At 37.2% G+C, this 18,666-nt stretch overlaps 1 protein-coding gene across 3 annotated transcripts in view; it reads right to left on the bottom strand.

Annotated features, from left to right (window-relative positions):
- VPS13A (vacuolar protein sorting 13 homolog A) overlaps window positions 1–15,663 on the bottom strand; it is a 259,530-nt gene extending 243,867 nt beyond the window's left edge. For 2 of the 3 annotated variants that reach the window (XM_036854831.1, XM_036854832.1), the window contains exon 1: window positions 15,426–15,663. In XM_036854831.1, the coding sequence (XP_036710726.1) occupies window positions 15,426–15,525 (100 nt within the window). In that variant the 5' untranslated portion in view covers window positions 15,526–15,663. The remainder of the gene's footprint in view (window positions 1–15,425) is intronic. The other variant, XM_036854830.1, reaches the window with a different exon arrangement.
- Between the last annotated feature and the right edge of the window lie 3,003 nt (window positions 15,664–18,666).

Genomic DNA, 18,666 nt, shown 5'->3' with positions numbered 1-18,666 from the left:
ACACACACACCAACAGAGATATAAGGAATAACTGGATTGAAAACTCACTAGAGAAAATCAAAAGCAGACTTGAACAGGCAAAAGAATGAATCAGAAAACTTGAAGACAGGTCATTTGAAAATATACAGTTAGGAGTAAAAACAAAAAAAAATTAAGAAAAGTGAACAGAGGCTAAGGGACTTATGGGACATCATTACGTGGGTCAATATATCGTTAATCATGGGAGTCCACAAGGAGGACAGATAAAGGGGTGGAGAGCTTATTTGAAGAATAGCCAGAAACCTCCCAAATTTGAAGAAAGACATGGATATATAAATTCAAGAATCTCAAACAAGAAACACAATAATCAAAGAGAGACTATTAAAGGCAACAAGAGAAAAGCAACTTGACATGTACATAGGATCCTCAATAAGATTATCAGTAGATTTCTCAGCAGAAAAACCGCAAGCCAGAAAACAGGGGAATAATATATTTAAAGTGCTGAATTAAAACAAAAACAAAAACTGTCAATCAAGAGCATTATATCCAGAAAAAATGAGGGGAAAATTAAGATATTCTCCGATAAACAAAAGCTGAGGGAGTTCATTACCAGCAGAGCTGTCTTATAAGAAGTTTTAAAGGGAGTCCTTCAAGTTAAAAAGAAAGGATGCTAGGTGCTAACATGAAGCCATATAAAAATATAAAGTTCTCCAATAAACAAAGATACATGGGCAAATATAAAAACCAGTACTACTGCGGTTCAACTTTTTAACTCCATTTTTTATTCTTTTACAGGGTTTAAAAGACAAAAAGATTAAAAAGTTATAAAGCTATGTTACTAGATACATACTACATAAAGATGTCTTTTTTTTTTTTTTACATCAATAACAAAGATGGGGAGGCAAGCTGTAAAGGAGTAAAGTTACTGTATGCAATTGAATTTAAGCCAGTATCAGTTTAAAATATACTGTTATAACGTTAAGATATTATATGTAATCCCTGTGAAACCACAAAGGAAATATCTATAGACTATACACAAAAGGAAATAAGGGAATCAAAACACATCACTACAAAAAAATTGAACACAAAGAAAGCAATAAGAAAAAAAGAGAAACAAAAAGTCATAAGACATAAAATAATTAACAAAACAGCAATAGTAAATCCTTCCCTATCAGTAATTGCTTTAAGTGTAAACAGTTTAAACTTCCCAATCAAAAGACACAGATGGACAGAGGGATTTAAAAAAACAAAAACAAAAACAGGATCCCTCTATGTTGGTCTAAGGCCACACATAGCTCACAAGTGAAAGGATTAAAAAAGATTTCCCTTGCGAATAATAAGCAAAAGAGAGCAGAAATAGCTATACTGATATTAGACAAAACTGACTTTAAGTCAAAAGCTGTTACAAGAAACAAAAAAGGGCATTATAAGACAATAAAAGGGTCAATTCACTAAGAAGATATAAAAGTTATAAACATATATGCACCAAACATCAGAAATCAAAAACATATGAAGCAACACTAACATAATTGAAGAGAGAAATAGACAGCTCTACAGTATTAGTAGGCGGCTTCAATACACAACTTCAGTAATGAATGGACAACCAGACAGAAGGTTAACAAGAAAATAGATGAATTGAACTTAACAAATATATACAGACCACCCTTACCCAACAACAGAATACACAATTTCCTCAAGTGCACAGGGAACATTTTCCAGTATAGGTCTATGTTAGGCAACAAAAGAATCTAAATAAATTTTAAAAGATTGAAATTATATAAGCTATGTTTTCTGATGGAATGAGTGGAATGAATCCAGAATCACATCAGAAGGAAAACTAAAAAATCCACAAATATATGAAAATTAACACACTCAAGCAATGAAGCAAAGAAGAAACCACAAGAAAATTTTTAAAACAATTAAGAAAATTAAAATGGAAACACATATCAAAATTTATGGGATGCAGCAAGAAGCAGTCCTGTGAGACAAATTATAGCAGTAAATGTTTACATTAAGAAGGAAGACATAATCCAAATCAACAACCTAAATTTGCATCTTAAAGAACAGAAAAAGATTAACTACACCCAAAGCTACCAGAAGGAATGAAATAATAAAGTTTAGAACAGACATAAGCAAAACAAAGAACAGAAAAACCAAGAGAAAATTGATGAAACCAAAAGCTCGAAACCACACATAGCTCGAAAGTGAAAGGATTAAAAAAGATTTCCCATGCAAATAATAACTAAGAGAGCAGAAATAGCTATACTGATATTAGACAAAACAGACTTTAAGTCAAAAGCTGTTACAAGAAACAAAAAAGTTCAACAAAATTGATAAATCATTAGCTAGCCTGACCAAGAAAAAGAGAGAGGAGTCGAATACAATTGACCCTTGAACAACACAGGTTTGAATTTTGTGGGTCCACTTACATGTGGATTTTTTTCCAATAAGTACGTACTTCAGTACTACATGATCCATAGATAGCTGAATCCGAGAATGTGAACCACAGATATGGAAGGCCAATTGTAAAGTTATATGCAGATTTTCGACTGTGTGGGGGTTCGATGCCCCTAACCCCTGCGTTGTTCAAGAATCAACTGTAACTAAAATGAGAAATGAAGAAGGGGATAGTACCACCAATTTTACAAAAATAAAAAGGATTGTAAGAATACTATGAACAGCTGTATGTCAACAAATTTGATAGCCTAGATAAAATGGATAAATTCCTAGAAACATTCACCCTACCACTAATGAATCATGAAGAAATGCATAATCTGAACAGATCTATAATTAGTAATGAGATTTCATCATTAATCAAAAACCTCCCCACAACAACAACAACAAAAGCCCAGGATCAGATAGTTTCTTCTACCAAACATTTAAAAGAGAACACCAATCCTCCTCAAATTCTTCCCAAAAACTGAAGAGAAGGAAATACTTCCAAACTCAATATACGAGGTCAGCATTAATCTGATAACAAAGCCAGACAAAGATACCACAGGAAAACTACAGATCAATATCCCCCATGGATACTGAGGCAAAAATCCTCAACAAAATACTAGCAAACAAAATTCAATGGTAACACTAAAAAGAATTATATACCATTACTCAGTATAACATTCTAGGAATGGAAAGATGGTTCAATACACAAATTCAATCAACATGATACACCTCATTAACAGAATGAAGGAAAAAACACAGATCACTCAACTGATGAAGAAAAATGCATTCAAAAAAATTTCAACATCTTTCAATGATAAAAACACTCAAAAAGTTAGGAATTAAAGGAAACTTCCTCAATATATTAAGGCCATATATGAAAAGCCCACAATGAACATCATACTCATTGGTGAAAGACATGTCTTTTCCTCTAACATCAGAAACAAGATAAGGATGGCCCACGTTTGCCACTTTTATTCACATAGAAAGTCACAGCCAGAGCAATTAGGCAAGAAGAATAAATAAAAGGCATCCACATTGGAAAGGAAGAAGTAAAATTCTCTCTGTTCACAGACAGCATGATCTTATATGAAGAAAAACTTAAATATTCCACACAAAAAAACTGCTAGAATAAATGTATTCAGCATGTTGCTGGGTACACAATCAAAACACAAAAATCAGTTGTTTCTATACACTAACAATGAACAATTCAAGATGGAAATTAAGAAAAAAATTCCATTTACAATAGCGTCAAAAATAATAAAATGCTTAGCAATAAACTTAATGGGGGGGAGGGGGGGGGAGGGGAGAATGATTTATACCCCAAAACCTATAAAACATTGTTGAAATAAAGTAAAAACACGTATAAATGGAAAGACGTTCCATGTTCACAGACTGGAAGACAATATTGTTAAGATATCAGTACTACCCAAAGCAACCTACAGATTCAATGTAATCCACATTAAAATCCCAATGTGTTTTGCAGAAATAGAAAAATTCATCTTTAAATTCATACGGCATCTCAAAGGACCCACAAACAGTCAAAACAACCTTCAAAAGAAACTTGGCAGTCTCACATTTCCTGATTTCGAAATGTACTAACAAAAGCACAGTGATCAAAACAACATGGTGCTTGCTAAAAAGACAACATATGGAATGGGAGAATATATTTGCAAATGACGTGACTGACAAGGGGTTAATATCCAAAATATGCAAACAGCTCATACAACTCAATATCAAAAAAACAAACAATCCAATAAAAAAAAATGGGTGGAAGACTTGAATAGACACTTTCCCAAAGACAACATATGGACGGCTAATAGGCACATGAAAAGATTCTCAATATTGCTAATTATTAGAGAAATGCAAATCAAAACCACAAAGAGATATCACTTCACACCTGTCAGAATGGTTATCATCAAAAGTCTACAAACAACAATGTTGGAGAGGATATGGAGAAAAGGGAACCCTCATACACTGTTGGTGGGAATGTAATTGGTGCAGTCACAATGGAAAGCAGTATGGAGGGCCCTTAAAAAACTAAAAATAGAACTAGCATATGATCCAGCAATTCCACTCTTGTGTATATAGCCAGAAAAAAAGAAAACACTAATTCAAAAAAGATACATGCACCCCAATGTTCATAGTAGCACTATTTACAACAGCCAAGACACGGAAGCAACCCAAATGCCCATCAATAGATGACTGGATTAAGATGTGACACACACACATACATACACACACACACAATGGAATATTACTCAGCCATAAAAAAGAATGAAATACGGCCATCTGCAGCAATAAGGATGGACCTAGAGAATACTACGCTTAGTGAAAAAAGTCAAGAGAAAGACAAACATGATACTATATCACTTATATATGGAATCCAAAAAATAATACAAATGAATGTATATACAAAACAGGTTCACAGACATAGAAAACAAACTTGTGGTTACCAAAGGGGAGAGGGACAGAAGGAGGGACAATTTACAGGTATTGGATGAAGATATACAAACTGCTATATATAAAATAGATAAGAAACAAGGATTTACTATATAGCACAGGGAATTATACCCACTATCTTGTAATAACCTATAACAGAATATAATCTGCAAAAATGACTCACTATGCTGTACACCTGAAACTCACACAATATTGTAAATCAACTCTATTTCAATAAAAACGAAACAAAATCCAGCATGGTGCTGGAACACAAAACTTAGACCAATCGAATAGAAAGCCCAGAAATAAACCCTCACATATATAGTTAAATGATTATTGACAAGGCTACTGAGATCATTCAATTTGGAATTTGTCTTTTCAACACTATATCCAAACATTAACTCAAAATGGATCAAAGACTTAAATGTCAGACCTAAAACTATAAAATTCTTAAAAGAAAGCATAGGTGAAAAGTTGCATGACCTCGATTTGGCAATGATTTCTTGGACATGACACCAAAAGCAACAACAACAAAAAATAGAAGATTTGGACTTCATCAAAATTAAAAACTTTTGTGCATCATAGGACACTATCAACATTGAAAAGGCAACACATGGAACAGGGGAAATATCTACAAGTCACACATCTAATTCAGAATATATAAAGAGCTCCTACAACTCAACAACAAAAAACCAAACAACCCAATTAAAGAATGGCCAAAGATCTTGAACACGTATTTTTCTAAAGAAGATATACAAATGGCCAATAAGCACAAGAAAAGATGTTCAAAATCACTAATCAATATGGAAGTGCAAATCAAATGACAATGAGATGGCTCCTCACATCTATTAGGATGGCTACTATCAACAAAACAAAGTAATGACTCCCTGAGGATGTGGAGAAACTGGAACCCTTGTGCACCACTGGTGGGAATGTAAAACAGTGTGACTGCTATGGAAAGTAGTATCGTGGTCCCTGAAAAAATTAATTACCATATGACCCAGCTATTTCACTTGTGGGTATATACCAAAAATATTTGAAAGCAGGGACTCAGAGAGACATTTGTACACTCATGTTTGTAGCAGCATTATTCACAATAGCTAAAATGTGGAAACAACCACTGTGTCCACTGACAGATGAATGGAGAAGCAAAATGTGGTATATACATACAATGGGACATAATTCATGCTTAAAAATGAAATTCTGACATAAGCTATAACAGATTAACCTTGAAGACATTAGGCTAAGTGAAATATGTCAGACACAAAAGAACAAATATTGCATGATACCACTTACACGGGGTACCCAGAATAGTCAAATTCATAGAGGCACAAAATAGAATGGTGGTTGCCAGAGGCAGAGGGGAGGGAAAATGTGTAGTTACTGCTTAATGGGTACAGTATCACAGTTTTGCAAGACAAAAAGAGTTCCGGAGATGGATGTGGTGATGGTTACACAACAATGAGAATATACCTAATGCCACTGTACACTTAAAAATGGTTACGATAAATTTCATATTGTATGTATTTAACCACAATCTGTAATGGGGATGGGGGTGAAGGAGAAATCAGTCTATCTCAAACAAAAACTGATAGAATTTGTTGCCAGTGGACCTCCCTTGCAAGAAATGTTAAAAGTTTTCAGAGAGAAGGGAAATGATAGAGGTCAGAAACTCAGACCTACAAAAGCATTAGAGAAGGAATAAATTAAGGTAAAATTAAGCCTTTTATTTTCCTTATTCTTAAAGGTCTAATGGAAAATTGTTCTAAATAATAATAGCAACAGTACATTGAGTACAGTTTATGGATAAGTGAAATGAATAATAACAATGTTATGAAGGAGCAGAAGAAATGGAATGGAATACTGTTATAAGATACCTCCACTGTCCCTGAAGCAGGACAGTATTATTTGAAAGTGGACCTGGATTAGTTCTAAATTTTAAATGTATACTGCAATTTTAAGGCAACAACAACAAGAAAAAAACACTAAAGAAGTATAATTAATATGCTAGGAGAGAAGAAAAAAATTAAGTCATATAACATGCTCAATTAAAACCAGAGAAAGGCAGAAAACGAGGGGGAGATTTTAAAAAGCAAAGACAGACATGCAACAAAAAGAGTTACAACTATTATAAATATAAATCCATTAACCCGACTATATCAATAATCATTTTAAATTAAATGTGAATGGTCTGAACATACTAATTAAAAGAGACATGATAGAATGGATAAAAAAACAAACCCAACTAGAAGGTGTCTACAAGAAACCCACTTTATTTTTAAATTATTTTTAAATTATTTTTTATTGAGGTAACATTGGTTTGTAACATTATATAAGTTTCATGTGTACAAATTATTTTTCCACTTTTGTATACAAGACAGCTTGCTCACCACCAAAAATTTAGTTTCCAGTCATCACCATACAGTAGATCCCCTCTACCCATTTTGTCCTCCCCCCAACCCCTATCCCTCTGGTAACCACTACTCTATTCTCTGTATCTACATATTTGTTTTTTGATTGGTTTGGTTTCTTCATTTACTTTGGTTTTGTTTTTGTTTGTTTGTTTTTAATTTTTTGGCCACACCACACAGCATGCGGGATCTTAGTTCCCTGACAAGGGATTGAACCCATGCCCCCTGCAGCAGTCCTAACCACTGGACCATGAGGGAAGTCCCTGTTTGTTTTTTTTACTCCACATATGAGTGAAATATAGCATTTGTCTGTCTCCATCTGACTTATTTCAGTTAACAAAATACTCTCAAGGTCCAACCATGTTGTCACAAATGGCAAGACAAGAAACCAATGCTAAATATAAAGACACAGACAAATTAAAAATAAAGGGATATAACAAATTTATAGAACATTTCATCCAACAGCAGCAGATTACATATTCTTCTCAAGCTCACACAGAACATTCACCAAGATAAGTCATACTCTGGGCCATAAAACATACCTTAACAAATTTAAAGGAACCGAAGTCATACAAAGTTTGCTTTCAGAACACCATGGAATTAAACTAGAAATCGTAATGATTTCTGGAAGAAAGATGGAAAATCCCCAAATATCTGAAGATTAAATAAACACTAGCTTTAAATAACACGTAAGTAAAAGAAGCAGACTCAAAAGAAATTCATAAAATATTGAGTCAAATGAAAATATGACTTATCAAAATTTGTGACCTGCAGCAAAAGTAGGGCTTAGACGGAAATTTATACCATCGAATGCATATACTAGAAAAGGAGAAAAATCTAAAACCAATAATCTAAGCTTCCACCTTAGGAAACTAGAAAAAGAAGAGCAAAGTAAATCCTAAGTAAGAAGAAAAGAAATCATAAGAATTAGAGCAGAAGTCAATGTAGTTCAATACAGAAAATCAATAGACATTTCAATGAAACCAAAAGCTGGTTCTTTGAAAAGATCAATAAAACTGGTAACTCTCTAGCCATGTTAACTAAGAAGAAAGAGAAAAGACATAAATTACTAATATCAGAAATGAAAGGAAGGGCCATCACTACTGATCCCACGGACATTAAAAGGTTACTAAAGAAATATTATAAGCACACCCACAAATGTTATAACTTAGATGAAATGCACCAATTCCTTGAAAAATACACTCTACAAAAACACATACAAGAGAAAATCATCTAAATAGGCCTATATCTATAAAAGAAACTGAATCAATAATAATCTTTCAAAACTGAAAGCATAATGCCCAGATGGTTTCACTAATGTTCTACCAAATATTTAAGGAAAAAATGACACTAATTCCTTACAATCTCTTCCAGATAACATATGAACATTTCTAACTCATCTATGAGGTCAGTATTACCCTAATACCAAAACCAGATGAAAATATTACAAGAAAGAAAAACTATTGACCAATACCTTTCATGAACACAGATGCAAAAATCTTCAATAAAATATCAGAAAATTGAATCCAAAAATGTATAAAAATAATAAGATTATGGTGAAGTGGGATTAATTCCAGGCGTTAAAGCCTTGTTTCACATTCAAAAATCAATGCAATCCTATGGCTCATAGAAAAATCCTATGATCATATCAGTAGATGCAGAAAAATCACTTTACAAAATCCAACACACATTCTTGAACAGAACCTCTCAGCATACCAGAAATAGAGGTATGTACGGTAGAAAAAGTAGTAATAATGGATGTCTCTGGGGGTGTGGGCAAGCAAACTTTTGGGCATGATGGATATGTTCATTAGCTTGATCATGATGATGATTTCCTAGGTGAACACATATGTTAAGATTTATCAAATTGTAGACTTTAAATATGTGCATTTTACTATATGTCAATTATACCTCAATAAAACTGTTAATATCCAATTAATGGTAGAATCTAGATTGTGGGTATATGGATATAGACTGTAAAATCTTGTAACACTGATGTATGTTTGACTACCTGTCATAATAAAATGTTCCCTTTCAACTCTAAAGTTTTATGAAAGTATCTTAGAATGTAACCAAGCAGGACCCTATGAGGCCTTCCCAGGATAGACACCCACCCATGTCCTCCGCCTGCCTTTTGTCTGTAGAAAAACTTTAGTCAAAGAATAAATTTAATCAGAGAAGTGAGAAAATGCAGAAAGAAAGGAAAACAGTCAAGCAAGACAAAATAATAATAGTTAGCCATTAACAAAGTCAAGGACTTTTAGTTCCTCCTCAAGGGCTATAGATAATATTCTGAGTCATGTCCTTTGAGCTGTTTTGCAGATACTGAAACCCCCACCAGGTGGAAGAAGTTAACTGTATGCTGCCCGCAACCACAGAGACCCCAGACTGGTTGGAACCTCCAGGTTGATGATGCTGACTCTCAATAACCTCACCACCAACCAATCAGAAGAATGTCCACGAGCTGTTCACATACCCCACAAATCCCTCTCTCACCCTGTCTTCATAAACCTTTCCCTGAAAGCCTTTGGAGAGTTCATGTCTTTTAAGCACTAGCTGCCCTGGACTCCTTGCTTGGTGCCCTGCAATAAATGCTGCACTTTCTTTTACCACAATCCGGTGTCAGTAGATTGACTTTACTGCATGCCAGCAAGCAGACGGAAATTTGGTTCGGTAACAAGAACATAAAAGAAAAACCAATATTTAATTGGTAATTCCACTAGACAATCATTTATTTGGTTTCCCAGTATATTCCTATCACAGAAGAATGACTTCTTAAAATCAGGAACTGTGCCCTGGCTGAATCTTCATCTTCCTATAGAGTTACTGTTATACTGGGGGTATGCATTAAGAGGCCACTGAATATAAGACTATATATAAAGAGAAAACTGAGAGATTAACATTTCAAAAACAGAATATGCAAGTTAGTTTAAAAAAAAGAAGAAGAAATCTGAGTTTCTAATGTTACATAAAGATGTCAGACATAACAAAATTTTTTAATTTGCCCAAGTACTGTAATTCTGGAGCAAACAAAGAGAAAGTGAGAAGGAAAACTATAACATTAAGAGGTACGCTCTATGTTACAAATGATAATTCTATCATACAAGCCACACTTACTATTACTTCTGCCCCTGAATTTCTAGTATTTTTGCCCTGAAAGTGCTCTTCAAATGCACCCAGTTGTACGTCACAATCCCCTGGGTCATTTGTTTAAAAAAAAACTTTTTTGGTGTCCTACTCTAGATAAATGAATTATAATATCTGGGAAGTGGTTCCAAAAAAATCTGTATTTCTAACAAGCATGTATGACTGATTCTGATGCAGCCTAGCTCTTGAAGGAAATATTAAATGCTAGATGGTTTAGCAAAGTAGGGAGGCGAACTTCAGATGAAGTCTATGAAGTATCAATACTACCACCTCCCTAAATAGATGATACATAGGAAGGGTGGAAGGGTGTAAATAACACTGTATAAAAAGTATACTTTATCAACATCAGAATTTGCCAAGAGTTTGAGAAAAAACTCAATTCGTCTTTCTCCTTCCACAAATAGATGCTTCTGGCACTCAGTCTACATACTGTACAGGACCCAGTATAGTAGCACTGTTCTGCTGCATTATAATTAGTTTTTGTAAACTCCATTCATATATAACAATGTTTCTATGGAAAAATGAATTCTAATTTCCAAAGAGCCATCTCTGAAACAAATTTTCCATTATTAGATATGAAACCATCCATTTAACTCCTGTATACTAATTCATACTATTCATATGCCAATAGTGAAATTGGCTGGATTATTACACAGAAACCTAGCAAAACCATACATTTAAAACTAATAGATCCTTCTGATATTAGACCATAAAATATTAAGCCCATCATCTTAACATTTTTCCTATGTAGCATCTAGCTTCTATTATTGAAATTTTCAAAGAATTTTTTAATCCTCTAAGTTTATCAAAAAACTATTGCTTTTTAAATTCTCCAAGAATTTTTTTAAATTCTAGCTATTATTCAAAGCTTCATTTAACAAAATGTAACCAACTTTGATACATAAAACACTGACACATTATTTTTAAAATGTGGTGAACACCAAAATTAGAGGGATCACACTACCTGAGTTCAAGACACTATAAAGTGACAGTTATCAAGATAAGCATGGTATAGGTGAACAGATGGACACACAGATCGTTGAAACAGATACAATTCAAAAATAAACCCACAAAATATAAAGTCTACTGATTTTTTTTACAAACGTTCAAAGATAATTCGATGGAGAAAGGATATTCTTTTAAGCAACTCGTGCTAGAAAAATTGGACATTTGTATCGACATGCAAACAAAGGAACCCCAACCTTCAACCTATACTGCACTTTATACAAAAAAGGATCAGAAATTTTACATTTACAAAAATGTAAAATATAAAATTATAAAACTTCTGGAATAAAACATAAGAGAAAATCTTTGTGACTTTGGGTTAGGAAAAGATTTCACAGATACAACTGACTCATAAAAAGCATGACATTGGGACTTCTCTGGTGGTGCAGTGGTTGAGAATCTGCCTGCCAATGTAGAGGACACAGGTTCGAGCCCTGGTCTGGGAAGATCCCACAAGCTGTGGAGCAACTAAGCCCATGTGCCACAACTGCTGAGCCTGTGCTCTACAGCCTTCGAGCCACAACTACTGAAGCCCACGCACCTAGAGCCAGTGCTCCATAACAAGAGAAGCCACCGCGATGAGAAGCCCATGCACTGCAATGAAGACCCAACACAGCCAAAAATAAATAAATAATTAATTTTTAAGAAAACATGACATAAAAATTTTTTGATAAACTGGAATTGATCAAAATTTTAAACTTTTATTTTGCAAAAGACAGACCTGGAAAAGACTGGGAGAAAGTATTTTTAAATCACGTTATCTTACAAAGGACTTGTATTCATAATATTTAAAGAACTTTCAATACTCAACAATAAGAAAACACTTTGGAACAGAGTTTGGAGTTCCTTAAAAAGTCTAAAAAAGTTAACATATGACTCAGAAATTCCACTTCTAGGTATACACCCAAGAGCATTTAAAATATATGGTCACGAAAAACTTGTACATGAATGTTCACAGCAGCATTACTCATAAAAGGAAAAATAATAACTTAAATGTCCATCAACTGATGAATGGATAAACAAAATGAGTTATATCCATATAATGGAATATTAGTCACAAAAAAGAATGAAATACTGATACACGCTACAATATAAACGAAACTTGAAAATATAAGATTAAGGGAAGGAAGCCAGAAAAAGAGGCCATGTATATTGTGATTCCACTTATTTATTTTTTTATTTTGTTTATTTATTTTTGGCTGCGTTGGGTCTTTGTTGCTGTGCGTGGGCTTTCTCTACTCGCGGGAAGCAGGGGCTACTCTTCGTTGTGGTGCGTGGACTTGTCATTGCAGTGGCTTCTCTTGCTGCAAAGCACAGGCTCTAGGCGCGTGGGCTTCAGTAGTTGTGGCTCGCAAGCTCTAGAGTGCAGGCTCAGTAGTTGTGGCACACGGGCTTAACTGCTCCGTGGCGTGTGGGATCCTCCCAGACCAGGGATCGAACCCGTGTCCCCTGCACTGGCAAGCGGATTCTTAACCACTGCGCCACCAGGGAAGCCCCTGTGATTCCATTTAAATGAAATGTCCAGAATTGGCAAATCCACAGAAGACAGAAAGTAGATTAGTGGTTGCCAGAGGAAGGGGGGGGGATAAATCTGTATTGACTGTTTATAGGTATGAGATTTATTTTTGGAGCGTTGAAAATGTTCCGGAATTAGATAGTGGTGACAGTTGCACTATTTTGTGGCTATACTAAAACACTGAATTGTACATTTTAAAAGGGTGAATTTAATGGTATGTGAATTAAATCTCAACAGAAAAATAATCCAATTTAAAATGAGTAAGATTTGAACAGACATTTCACCAACAGAAATATACAAACAGCAAGGAATAACATGAAAAGATGCTCAACACCCTTAATCACTAAGGAAATACAAATTAAAACCACAATGCTTTACCACTATTTACCTATTAGAAAAGCTAAAAAAAAGTGTTTTAAATGACAATACTAAGTGCTAGTGAGAGTGTAGAGCAACTAAACACCCATACAATGCTAGTGAGATAGCAAAATGGTATAGCCATTTGAAAAGCAGTTCCACAGTTTCATATAAATTAAGTATTCCCTTACCATGGAACCTCGAAATCCCAAAAAGAAATAAAAATTTATGTCCACACAAAAACGTATACATGAATGTTTATAGTAGCTCTATTCATAATCACCAACAACTGAAATGTCCCTGAACTGGTGAACGGATAAACATTTACAGGACATGGATACAATAAAATATTACTCAAAAATATAGGAATGAAATACTGATGCATGCAACACATGGATGCCTCTCAAATTCATTTGTATAAGTGAAAGGAGTGAAATTAAGAAATCAGACCCCAAAAGCTACATACCACATAATTCCGTTTATATGGCACTCTAGAAACGGCAAAACTGTAGGGATGGAAACAGATCAGGGGTTGCCAGGAGAAGGGATGGGGGTTGGGTGGGAGACTACAAAGGGGCAGCAGAGGAAATTTTGAGGTCTTCGTGTAATTTTGCTGTATCAGGATTGTGGTGGTGGATACTTGCTTCCCTGCATTTGTCAAGACTGACAGAACTGTACATCACAAGAATGAATATAGTGTATGCAAATTTTAAATGAACAAATCCGTTGATAAATCACACTCCACACAAACCTCCACCTTGAATGTAGAAGCCATTTTCCACTATAGGTCAAAGCACCACACAATGTTCTCAAGGCTTCCTAATGAGGTAGGTGGAGACCAGTTTTATCATTTTTATTTTGCAAATGAGAAGCAACACAGATTAAACCATCTGCAAATTTCTGGTACTAGTCAGAGTGATGAGCTAGCATTTATGTCCTTAGCTCTTGTAGTCCCACTCTCTATCAAGGTACTAGATGCCAACGGTAGTAACAAGAGGTTTTCTTTATCAAACTAAATTATCTACTTACACTATTTCATAAAGGAGAAATACTAAGATATATAAGTACTTTAGAAGAAGGCTGCAGGGGCATATTCAAGAACAGTAAAATTAAAAAAAAAAAAAGAAACAATATACTACTCACACACAAAAATTAACTCTAGCTTTGGCCTGGGAGACGCATTTCATAAAGAAAAGGAATCTAATTTCTAATGGGTATTTAAAATAGATAAAGGTATAATACAAAAACAGTGGAAGCACTAAAAATGAAACTCCAAATAAGGAAGCGCACCAGAATAAACGGACACAAAGTAAAGCGTCGGTCCTTCACCATCTCAGCAACCTAAGGACAGGTTCATTCCCGTCTTTCGTAGGTCTGAGATGCTGCACAGCGCACCTAGTTTCTTAAAAAATTCAGTAACTCACTGTGACCCACAAAACCCCAAAGCCTTAACAAGCGTGACACCCTGCTGGGCCAGGTCGTGAATTGAAAACACACAACCAACCGTTCGAGTAATTCTTCCCAGGAGTTTTCGCTCTGTGTTATCAGCCGAACCCAGGCGAGCCACCGGGACTCCAGGTGGTGAGGCCGGAAAGGGGAGCCGAGAAACCAGCACGGTTTAGCGGTACCCGGAGACTGGGCGAGGAAGGAAGAGGGCGTCTTCGGTCACAGCGCCTTGCTTTCACGTGCGAGGCGGCGTGCGACACTCCGTGGGCTGCCCGGGGCCTCCGTCGCAACCCAAGGGGGGAAAAATGACAGGGACCAGACCAAGTCCAGGTGTGTCTCGTGGCCGCCCCTCGCCCAGCACAGCTGAAACCGGACCGCGAGAGGCAGAAAAGGGCGCCTCTGTGGAATGTGAACTCCAGACCCCTGGAGTCCACTGCGGGTCCCCTCAGCGGAAAAAGGGGGCCCTTTTCATCCCGCACCCGAGACCCCACTCCCCTCCGGCCAAAAAAATAACTTGCCGGCGGAGGCCCAGCAACTGCCGCCCGGTTCTATGTAATCTGACCCCAACGAGGGCGGCGGCAGGTGGCAGCGAGGGGCCCAAGGCCCTACGAAGGCAGGGCCGGGCTCCGGCAACGGAATCCCGGGAAGGAGGCGAGATGGAGGGGCAGCGGCGGTCTCGTTACCTGCCCAGATGCCCAGATTGAGCTGGGACTTGTCCAGGTTCACCACATAGTCCCCCAAGAACCGGTTCAACACGTCCACGACCACCGACTCGAACACCATTTTTCTCAGCCGCGGTGGACGCGGCGCTCCTTCTTCCTGCGCCTGCCCTCCCGCGCCCTTCTGACGAGACCGCTCGGTTCCCCGGCTCCTGGGCGGCTCCGACCGCGGAGCCGGACGCTCAGCCCCGCCGCGAGCCCTACTAGAGGCGGAGGCGGCCGCTCGCGCGACGCATGCGCAGCTCAGGCTCCAGGGTTGGGTCGGAGCGCCAGGCCTCGAAGAGTGGTAGGGCGGCTGCGCGGCCGCCTCTCCTACGCGAGCCCCTGTCGGGCCGAGCGCCGCGCCTCTTTCTCCTCAGCCCCTCCTCCTCCCCCCATCGCCTGGCAACGGGACGGGTACCTGGAGTTGCCAGGCGTTTTACTACCCCTCCCCCACCGGCAGTCCGGAGCCGGGAGTGGAGACAAGGACTGGGCGCCAGGGGTCGCAGCGGTTACTCCGGGCCGGGAACGCCCCGCCCCTAACCGAGGAGACACGCCCCCACGCGGGGGTGGGGGTGGGAGTAAGGTCCTAAACCTAAATAAAGCAGGCGTCCGATTCTAGACTTTTTCCTGTTAGGCTGGAGGCGTCACGAGGGGGTCCCAGGGAGCACCCACTTATTATTACAGGTTCGCAGGTACAGGCAGAGCCCGGGCGTTGCCGGCTTCCTGGGTCCGACCACCCTGAGTGTCTCGGTGCCTGTAACTGCCCCGCCCGGTCCTCCGAGCGCTTGGCGAGGACGCGCCGTTGGTGTCTTAACTTCCCGGGCTGCAAATCCAGGGAGGGAAGTAAAGAGTAAACTCTGGGTTGTAATTCCACGCCCCCTTCCCTGCATCTGAGATCACGCTCTTTTTTGGTCAAGTTATGTAGACGGAGCCGCCTTTCATCCTTTAGAGAGTCAACTGGTCCGGAAGCTGCGGAGCGCCTTCTAAAAAATACTTAGATACCCCTGAGCTTGCACAGAATGGCTAACCTTAAACAAAAATTAGAGCGCTTTCAGACCCTCTCCCACCCCCGCGTTTGGCCTTATATAGAAATAGGGCCAAAGGCCTGAGGTCACAGAGACGCTGGATGTGAAGTTTGGAGAACTATAATTAATAACCCTCTTAAGGATTTAAGATGTAGGGGTGTAGTTCTATTAACTCTTGTATCATTTTAGCGCATTTTGTGTATAGTCATCCAGATTTTTTAAGGTTTAAAGGTTTTCCTTTGCAAGTAGAATGCCTGGCAAATACAGTGTAAAATCTTATATTTACATGAGTTTATGAATTATTTTTATATAATCTCATATTTGAAGGGCCTTTATTATGTCACAATTCAATCTCTTGGTCTTTAAGATCATGAAGCTGCAATGCTAGAGATTCGTCCAAGGTGACACAACTAATTTTCTGCAGAAACAGATGGAACCTGTTACTTCTGGCTGACTCCACTCCACCATCCCACCTGCTCCTCTTTCATTTGGCTAATGACATTGGAAATCCACCTCAGAACACCTGAACAGAGAAATTAATAGAAGCCAAAATGCCTAGAAAAAGGAAAAGCTTTCTATAATCAGGTATTTTGCTACTGTGCTATTATTAATAAGAAGCCAGGTATGCAGTAGCTAGAAAATTCCACTGTTATATCTAGCACCATAAGTTTAAAGTACAGGAACTTCTAGAACTCACTCCAAAAATATGCTTTAAGTATCTTGCAAACACTTCACACTAGTTTTCTACAATCCATGAAAATACTGTGGAATTGGGTGAGTGAGAGTATGCTGCTGAAATTTCAGAAGTATCAGCTTTTATTTGCTAAAGAGAACAATGAGAAAAATTCTGAGAAACTGTTGGAAATAAAAAAGAAGACACATGTTGTAACTGAATTCTTATCTAGTGTTAGGGGCTGTATCATGAACACGTTTCCTAATTACTAAAAGGTACAGTCCTCCTGTTGCTTAATCCGTCTGAGGAAGTTTGTAAGCAAAAGAGTATTAATGTCATCATATAAAAGATAGGTATACTTATTAAACCATTAAACCAATTATCTGTTGAACCTTGAAAAATAAGCCCAAGGACTACCAAGTTGTTGAAGTTTCAAATTTGGGAATGTGCCAGTGGAAGGTTTTTTTTCCTCCAGATACTAATTAAAATGCTATACTTCATTGTTTGATCAAACGAAAAAAAAAAAAAAACAGCGTTTGAGTGACCCCAAACTGCAATATCATCCAACCGTGCAATAAATCTCTAACTTTGTAAGTAGGGCTTGCTATATTGTGTTTAGTCTACATACTACAGCTTTCTATCTTTGAAGTTTGGGTATACTGGTAGTAATCTTGGACATCTTTTTTTCCTCCTAATTGTAATTCCTCTGTCCACAAGTAAATGTCATTGCCATGCTGCTTGACCTTATCATTCCCCATGTGAGGTCAGTATTGTGGAACTAAGCTAGATGTTCAGATAACAAAGCCATTGAAGTACACCACATTCCTGAAAGGTTTCTTGGAGGAAAGGTCTAGAAGATGGCCATTCTACAGGACTTTTCCTGACCTAGCCTCATAAAGCCCTGCACTCCTATCTCAGTTAACAGTTTAAAAATTATAAACGACCAAAAGTTATTTGGATATATGTGTTCCAATCCTTAAGAAAAAAATAAAAGAGAGAAATTTGTTAGAAGGGAGACACAAGGAAAAGATTGAGAAATTTACAAGAACCTTACCCAGGTAGTGTATGTGAAAATTTAAATCAACACAATCGTTCTAAAAGGCAGTTTGTAAACATGTACAAACTGACATATATATATATGTACACATACATGTGCATATGACTTAGCTCAGCAATCCCACTTCTTGAGATTTACTCTAAGAAAATAATTATAAATATTCAACAAGCTATCCCACAAGCACATTCATTAAAACATTGCTTATAATAGCAAAAAATTAGAAACAATCTAAATGTCTGTTATAGGGAACATGGTTAAGTAAACACACACACAATGAGTTACTATACAAGTTTTAAAAATGATGAAGACCTATACTAATATGGAAAGACGTCAGTGATATACACTTATGAGAAACAAGGTGCAGAATAATATATCAATTATATAAATTGTGGATGTGTTTTAAGTATGCAGAGAATATATATACAGAAAGAAATCTAGATGTATGCTCACCAAATGTTAACGGTGATT

This window comes from Balaenoptera musculus, chromosome 6, assembly GCF_009873245.2.
Source record: "Balaenoptera musculus isolate JJ_BM4_2016_0621 chromosome 6, mBalMus1.pri.v3, whole genome shotgun sequence".
In the NCBI taxonomy this organism is placed as follows: Eukaryota; Metazoa; Chordata; class Mammalia; order Artiodactyla; family Balaenopteridae; genus Balaenoptera; species Balaenoptera musculus.
The sequence above is the reverse complement of the archived record's forward strand: the minus strand, read 5'-3'. Positions and strand labels throughout refer to the sequence as shown.